Raw genomic sequence first — 8,710 nt, forward strand, 5'->3', positions numbered from 1 at the left:
ACCCAAACCACAAGAGCTACATAAATTGGTTTCACATAAAACATTACTTATAAAAGAATTCCACAACCTCCACTTTACCCTATAATACAAAGGCCTAAAAAATTCCAAGGCTCATTCCACATTCTTCTTTGTTTTCACACCCTTCTCCATCTTCCAATGGCTCAGGTACTGATTTTCATATTATGTTCTCTTATTAATAACTCTAATTCCTTCCACTTAGATCCCTTATGCACATGTTCATGTTTGTTTCGCTATATATTTATATGTTTTATTTGATTTAGAGAAATGATTTAAAAATTATTCATATACTAATTTTGTTTAATCCTCACTGGATCCATTGCAGAAGGTTGTGTTAAAGGTCTTGACTATGATTGATGAAAAAACAAAGCAGAAAGCTATAGAAGCAGCTGCAGATATCTATGGTTGGTATTAATATTTCATAGAAAATCAAGTTTTGTACATTCAATTAATATTAATAAATGAATATATAGAATATAGTATATAATATATGGTATATAGTATATAGTATGATTAAGGACTAATGGATCTATATAATTGTTGGTGAATAGGGGTTGATTCAATTGCAGCAGATATTAAGGATCAAAAGTTGACAGTGATTGGTCAAATGGACACAGTAAGAATTGTGAAGAAATTGAAGAAAGTAGGGAAAGTAGATATAATATCAGTTGGACCTGCAAAAGAAGAGAAGAAAGAAGAAAAGAAAGAAGAGAAAAAGGAAGAGAAAAAGGAAGAGAAGAAGGAAGAGAAGAAGGAAGAGAAAAAAGAAGACAAGAAGGAAGAGAAAAAATAAAAAGTAGTGCTTATAAATTATAATCTGATTTTTTCAGATTCCATCATTTTCCTTTATTTTGCTTCATATATTGAAAAGCCATTATAATATAAGTTGATAAATTGTCCATAGAGTTTTTTTTTTGTTATGTGAGTCTCTGCTCATATCTGTTTTTTACAAACTTTTTTTAAGTATATTAATTTCTAAGATGGACATGAGTTTTAAAAGAATATTGAAAAAATTGGCCAAAATAAATGAAGACTATGTTTATCCTTTTTTATTTATAATTCTTCTCTTTCCTTTCTTTTTTCATATTTTCCAATATAGAGAAGAAGCTATGGTAATTGATCAGTTACATGATTGTTAAGATTATATACATTTTTAATTGGTTTTAATTTTCTCTTTATTTATTTCAATGTTAAACTTGCTAGGGAATTGTGATTTGGCATCACGAAATTCCATTCCTATTCTTCGTGAGTATTTCTATGTGATCACACTGTTTTGTTACATTATGTACCCAAAAAGACTTATGATTGATTAAAATACAAAGGATTGCTTGAAAATCAAATAAATTAAATATTTTGAGCAACCTTAATCTTTTTTATACATAGAGTAACACAATATGATATAACTGAGTTTTAAACGTTTTCCGTATACCCAATGGCACCAAAATCCAAAAGGACTAGGGAATCCATTTATCAAGTAAACAAATTGAGTGAAGACAAAGCTAGATCTCAAATTATTCATGTGAAAATGAGAGGGAATGACTCATGTACAAGATTGTTTGAGGAGCAAAGCATTTGTTTTAAGAATGTAATATCTATATTCTATTATTAAAAAATTTATACACATTTAATTCATCATCTATTATTTATTTGTATTATTTTTTGAACAATTAATAATAATAAAATATGAACTATAGATCATATAATAATAATTTATAAAAAGCATATAATATCACTATAGTGTTTTTAATTTTATAGTCATGAGGTTAGGTTTGGCTTTAATTGGCAGTAATGATAGTTATTTTATTTGTTGTCACAAGCGACAATTGTGGTCCTACACTTTTCAACCGAACATATTTTGAAGCACACTTATTAGGTTCAATGGAGACTTAAATTTTCTATGCAATGCTCATAATTTAATTAGCAAAAGTTTCATGGACGTGTTGAATAGACATAAATATTAGCCATTGAATTTCCTTCAAATATTTTTCTACAGTTTTTCTGACTTATGCACCAAGTATATAGGATAAGCAATAGTTGCTCTCTCATCCTAAATAAACTCATTCCTAAAATAATCAATTAATCAATATTTCATTTATAATTTTATCATCACCTACTAATTTCTATTTCTAACTCCTATAAAAATTCATTTTATTATTTTTATCTTAAAAAAACTTATGTACCATTCGGTAACACAAATTTATAGTTTTTTATGTAGCTTTTGAAAAAAGAGTTTGTAACGTTTGAAAAATTCTTTTTGAAAAAATTATTTGACTTCACCTTTAGAAAGTGAAAATAACTTTAAATAATTCACTTAACAATTTTATGCTTCAAAATTAAAAAAAAAATGGTTATCCCCAACTAAAAAAGTACTATTATTCTTGTTAACTTATCTGTCTCCCTGCCTTACAAATAAATAAGATATTAAAATAAATGATGGAAAACTTCTATTTAAATTATTTATGTATTTAATTATTTAATTAATAATAGTTAAATAAATAATAAATGTTGTGCGTATACCGTTGCAATCTCTCATAACTACAAAGTTACGTCTATAAACTAGTTTTGGCCAACATAATCACATTTTAGAGTCTCCCTTCCATATATGATTATAATTGTTGTTATAATATGTGTGCATGCAATTTAAAACGGTGGTGATGGCCATCCTCTTACCGTCAATGGTGTTTGAACAAAGGGAGAAGGTTTGAAATTTGGGTTGTTAGAAGGAAAAGCCAAAATGACAATGTCTGCACCTCACAACCAATCAACCATGATTCTTCAGACTACTTTGTAAATATCATAACTTGAACTAGCGCCACCCTTGTAATGTGGACCGATGATTTCCACAATTTTGTTCAGGCCTTGTTTTTACCGCCAGATCATCCTTCTTATCCCATGCCCAATAACATGAAACAACTATAATGAGGAAAAGATTGATAAACTTTGTACTATAAAAAAATTGTATTTTCCAAGTCTCACAACCTCACTTACAAATTACATACATGAATCCCCCAGTTCTTCACATTACCCACTTCATTATAACTTTAAGTTTTTTTGTACTACCAAGCATACACCCCACTTGTTTGAGTAATGAACTAATTTCTTTTGAGGGTAGGACTATCCCTTCTAACAAGTATTGTTTACAGGAATCGAACTTTTAACCATTTGATCATTCTAAGAATATAATGGGATATCACACTACTAGACAAACACCTTATTGGTATTATCCCTCTAGGTTTAAGGTGATATGATTCATTATCTATTTTTTTTAATAATTTTAGACTAACAACCTGTTGGTTCGGTTTATTCTGAACATCAAAATGGTCTTTACCCACCTACAACACAACCAACTTCATCTGAATTTGTTCTATTTTTTTACATGAATACTTATCGAACCTAACAGTGAATCTAGACTGTAACTTAGAAAGGGCCCTCTTGATCTCCACTCTTGCACCACAGGTTGTAAGCCAAAATTATTTATATACAAATCATACTAGATAAAATCAGTTATATGGATCGAACAATAACATAATATTACATGAACGACATTTCACAAGATGAGCTTTTGAATTAGTTAAGTCCAGTGGTTTCCATTCATTCTTGAGAGAACTCACAAAGCAAGATTGTTGGAAATGGAAGAGGCAGGTTTTTCTACAAAAAAAATCCTTAATCTAAAAGCAAATGGTACTGTGGAAACAGAATCAGATAAGATACTGTGCAAGATAATAAAACAGAGCAAAGAAAATTAAGACAACACCTTTATATAAATCAGATGGAAAACATTTATCCCGAAGCAAAATAGTATCAAGGGATCAACAAATTATTAGAACTCATTAGGTTCACAAAAGAATGAGTATACATAAATCTGATATTTGTGGTTCTACCTAGGAATCTTTTAAACCTAAAGATAACTACTGGAAGATGATGTACAACAAAAACAGCTAGAATAGGTTATCACAGTTAAGCTTGAACTAAAGATCATCAGAACTACCGGATTCAGATATAGAGATGGGAGTGTTTTTCACTTATTCGAGGCCAACAATCTTTAATATGCACAACAAATTGGCGTCTGCAATAGAACGTCTCGTACAAGATGAACATTGCATTCATACATGTCTAAGATGACATCTAGCAGTTCAGAATCAGCACACTCTGCTCGCCACATTGCGATGCGCTTCTCAATCTTCACTGGAACATAACGGCAGACTAATGGCTGTCATTGGAGTGCCAGATGCAAAGCAACCAACTTAAGCATGCTCTGGAAGTCACAAAATTTATTATCGGACATCTAGCTCTTGAGAGTAGCTTAATGCAATTTTAAGCTGATATTGCTCGCTTCAGAAAATTGTGAGGAAATTAACCGAAGAAGCTAATGACCAACAACTCATTTATCTTGTTGCTTTCAATAATAATGATTCCACATCTGCAAGCAATATGTAGAACTGAGTATACCCAACATGCTTCAACTTATGTTATCATCATTATGACGCTATTTAGTCATTAGCTCCTACTCAATACCAATATTATTGCTGCCAATTTGAACACTTGTTATCTGACCCGAGTCAACTGACTAAACAATAAGCAAAAGTGGCAAGCGATATCAATCATTGTATTATAACAAAGACGGGTTTGCAGGTTTACATGTCAGTTACTGAGAATTGAAAGAAATATATATGAGAAGGGAGAATCACATACTTTCTTTTACAAGCTAAACAACCAGCAGAGAATTGGTCGCAGTGTCAAAGTCAATTATATCAATATGTTTATCCCGAATGAACTAACCCCTCCGATCAGACAAAATCTACTATATGACTATCTCTTATATCCTTTCCCTTTGAACCTTGAAAGAAAGTGGACATACTTCCCCTTCTGCATCATTTGTTTTATCAGTTTATGAGCTTCAGAAAGCTTTCCAGCATTCCGTAGACTACTCACTAACGTACTATAGACAACAAAATTTGGAAAAATACCTTTGGCCTCCATTTCCTTTAGCATTGAGAATGCTTCATCAAACTTTCCGGCCAGACATAATCCACGAATCATGGAATTGTATGTAAATACATTAGGGATCTGCCCTCTAGAAATCATCTCATTAAACATTTCCTGAGCTTTCTGAAACTCACCAGCTACCACATATCCCGTGATCATTACCGTGTATGCCACTACATCTGGCATGCACCCGTTCTTTATCATTTCATCAAAAAAATAATCGCATGCATCCAAATTCCCAGCTCTACTCAGTCCATCTATCAATGTGGTGAAATGAAGAACAGTTGGCTCCATACCTGTTTCTCTCATGTGACTTAAAAGATTAAGAGCAGCAAGTGGTTTGTCTCCTTTACCAAGAACATGAAGAAGAATGTTATAAGTATGAAAATCAGGAGAAAGGCCATGTCTATTCATCTCATCTAGCAACCTGTGGAACTGATACAACTTCCCAAGTCTATACTTTGCAAACATGACAATATTGTAAGTTAAAATATCCGAGGAAAAACCATCGAGTAACATCTGTTGATAAACCCACTCTATCAACTTGTACTGATTTAAAACGAGAAGACACTGGAGAATTGCATTATATGAGTGCTTAAAAGGTCGGTAGTTAAATGATTTCGACTTTACAAACTTCACCACCAATCTTCTAGCAAAACCTGCCTCACTACAAGTACAAATCAAAATGTTGAAAGTACGTGCGGTAGCTGGAACCCCATTCTCAATCATCTCATCAACTAGCCTCCACATTGCTTTAAGTTCCTCGCACTCTGCAAATATTTGCATAATCAAGTTATAGGAGTTTGCAGTGTGCCGGTAACCCTCCTGTTGACTGCACCACACAAAAAATTTGTACGCCAATTTCGCACACCTGCCCTTATTTTCACAGTTTATGCGTTTCAACATCACGAAAAGAACCTCTCGCACAAGAATCACCGATGGCTTTATATGCAACTCATCTAAAGCCAGTCCAAAATCAAACATGGGATCATCTTGTCCAAAAACATTTACAACCCTTTCAACATCCATCTTTAACCGAATTCTGGGTGAAAATTTCCGTCGGTTGTAGTTAACATCCTCACTCGAATCGTCACTTTCATTTGTATCTACACACATTTTCTTCAATGGCTCCTCAACCAATTCAAACCCATTTCTATCCCCATTATCATCACCATCACAATGAAAAGGTTGGTTACATAATATACGCGAAATGTTCAAACAATAAGAGATTTTTTGAACCATCCTAGAACCTAGAAGGGTTATTGAATTCATGGTCACAATCCATCATCACAATCTCTGAAACTCTGAAAAAGTAGGAAAACACAAATTCCACAACAAAAGAATCGATTTTTTTCTTCTAAATGGAAGACTTGAGAACCCCATTGTGCTAAAGAATTGAGGGAAATCCATTGAATCGAAAACCCATGTGAACAAAGTAAATTGAATCTAGAAGCTCAACGAGAAAATCAAGGACCGAAAAACTGTACCGTGTGACGCGATAATTTAGAGTGTACTACGAGAAATTGAAATTGGCGTCGAGAAATCGCAAATAAGTGGATCCAATGAATGACTGCTAGTGTGGTCTGGATTGTGATAAAACTGTAAAACCCTATGCGTAAGAAGATGTTGTTGGCTGCATCTTATGATATGAGGTAATGTTAATTAATTGAGAGAAAAAAATATTGAATCTTAATTAAAATTTAGATTAATTTTAGTAAAATTATATAAATTATGGAAGAAAAAAAGATATACCTACTGATAATATTATCATTATATCATTCATCATTATTGATATTTAATTATTGTTGACTTTTCAGAAAACATAATCTAGATGAATGATGTAATACGTGTATATAATAAATTTTGAGTATAAAATCTGTACACTGACAATGTACGCATTCAACTTTTTCTTTCTCCCTCATATTTTTCGTCGATGCATTTCCGGCAAACTTCTCCCCCTTTCTTTCCGTGGCACTAAGAATTGGCACATGCAGCCAAATTGTGGGAATTTCGAGAACTGACACTGATAGTCAGTATTGGGAGAAAGAATTGATACAAGTAGCCATATTCTGGGTATTTCGAGAATTGACACTGATAGTCAGTATTAAGGGAAAAGAATTGGCACGGGTAGCCAAATTGTGGGCATTCCGAGAACTAACACTGGTAGTCAGTATTGTTGGAAGAGAATTGACACGGGTAGCCATATTGTGGGTATTTAGAGAAATGGCACGAGTAGCCATATTGTGGGAATTTCCAGAATTGGCATTGGTAGCCATATTGTGGTGGGTGTATTCGAGATTGGTTCTTACAGTGCAGTAAGAACTCGATAACAAAGATCTTGGTTGTTTTATCCTGGGGACGGTGTAGTTGATAGTCTGCTTGCACATTTTGGGCAGTGCCACAAAACGTCTTAAAGAGAGCGACCTAATCGTGACTCAGCCAATAAGTATTATTTCGTTCCATTTATAATTATTGCAAGCTACGATATCAACAATCTATGAGGAGCGATAAAAAATAATGACAGTAAGTAAGAACACACAAGAGACTTTTAATATGGAAAACCTTCTCGATGTGAGAAGTAAAAACTGCGGGCACAAGCCAGTCAATCAAGCTCCACTATGATCAAAATAAGAATACAAGACTTTTTCCAAATTGTAGCAAAAAATATGCTCAACAATACGGCATACAATAAGCAACAAGTTGAAAATGAGAACACAAAGTTGCAAAAAAAACTAGAAAAACAATTGATGTAACAACTCGTTTTCTACCACCTCGAACGACTTCTCATCGATCAAACCGTTCATAATGAAGTACCAGAACTTGTGAACATGCTGTCCAAATTTCAGTCCGATCCAACGATGAACGAAAATGCAGTCGCAAATCTTCCACAGATGATATGAGTTCATGCGGGTTAAGTTCTTTCAACTTCTCTCTCACTTTTCTATTGTCTCCTTTTCCCTAAACTGACTTCACACCCATTTCTGATCTGACCCCTACCCATTAGATAAGTAGGACACGTGAGCTTTGCACAATTAGGTCTTTCTTCACATAGGAAGGAAGCCCAAACCCAACAAATCTCCCCTCACAACTATGTGAAGAGATTCGCCAAACCAACGATCTCATAACAAGTTTCAAACTTCCACCTTGATAAGGCCTTAGTCATCCTATCAGCATTATTATCATCTGTATGAACCTTTTCCAATTCCAAAAACCTAGCATCCAAAGCATCATGTATTCAATGATATTTCACATCAATGTGTTTGGACCTAGAATGAAAAGTTGAATTTTTCCCAAGATGAATTGCACTTTGACCATAACAAAATAACAAGTATTTTTCTTGGACAAAACCAAGCTCCTGCGAGAATTTCTTCACTCGAAGCAACTCATTGCATGCTTCTGTAATGACAATGAACTTTGCCTCAGTAGTGGACAATATAGCACATTTTTGCAACCTAGATTGTCATGTCACATCTCCCCATGCAAACTTAATCAAGTAACCTGAAGTGGAATTTCTAGAATCAATGTCTCCAGCCATATCACAATCAGTATAGCCCATAAGAGTAGGTTTATCACCTTCAAAACATGGTCTAAAACTAGCATTACCACAAAGATACCTCAAAATCCATTTCACGACATTCCAATGCTCTCTATCTGGATTAGACAGAAATCTACTAACTGTACCAACAACATGTGCAATATATAATCT

General features: G+C 33.5%; 2 protein-coding genes across 6 annotated transcripts; one reads left to right on the plus strand and one right to left on the minus strand.

Annotated features, from left to right (window-relative positions):
- Nucleotides 1-932, plus strand: LOC109325017 (heavy metal-associated isoprenylated plant protein 39-like). 2 transcript variants are annotated; one of them, XM_019557162.1, is made up of 3 exons: nt 1-165; nt 341-422; nt 570-932. In XM_019557162.1, exons 1-3 carry the CDS (start codon nt 157-159, stop codon nt 809-811), a joined length of 333 nt encoding a protein of 110 aa, XP_019412707.1. In that variant the 5' UTR covers nt 1-156; the 3' UTR covers nt 812-932. The 2 variants fall into 2 exon arrangements, with proteins under 2 accessions (XP_019412707.1, XP_019412709.1); XM_019557164.1 differs by having other exon boundaries at nt 3-165; nt 344-422.
- On the minus strand, nt 3,821-6,678 carry LOC109363166 (pentatricopeptide repeat-containing protein At3g60050-like). Of its 4 annotated transcripts, none has more exons than XM_019609322.1 (2): nt 4,986-6,678; nt 3,821-4,438 (listed from the first exon to the last, which is right to left on the minus strand). In XM_019609322.1, the coding sequence occupies exons 1-2, from the start codon at nt 6,274-6,276 to the stop codon at nt 4,404-4,406; spliced, it is 1,326 nt and encodes a 441-aa protein (XP_019464867.1). In that variant the 5' UTR covers nt 6,277-6,678; the 3' UTR covers nt 3,821-4,403. The 4 variants fall into 4 exon arrangements, with proteins under 4 accessions (XP_019464867.1, XP_019464866.1, XP_019464865.1 ...); XM_019609321.1 differs by having other exon boundaries at nt 3,821-4,273; nt 4,711-6,676; XM_019609320.1 differs by having other exon boundaries at nt 4,711-6,676.

The sequence above is a fragment of the Lupinus angustifolius genome, chromosome LG13 (genome assembly GCF_001865875.1).
Source record: "Lupinus angustifolius cultivar Tanjil chromosome LG13, LupAngTanjil_v1.0, whole genome shotgun sequence".
Lineage (NCBI taxonomy): Eukaryota > Viridiplantae > Streptophyta > Magnoliopsida > Fabales > Fabaceae > Lupinus > Lupinus angustifolius.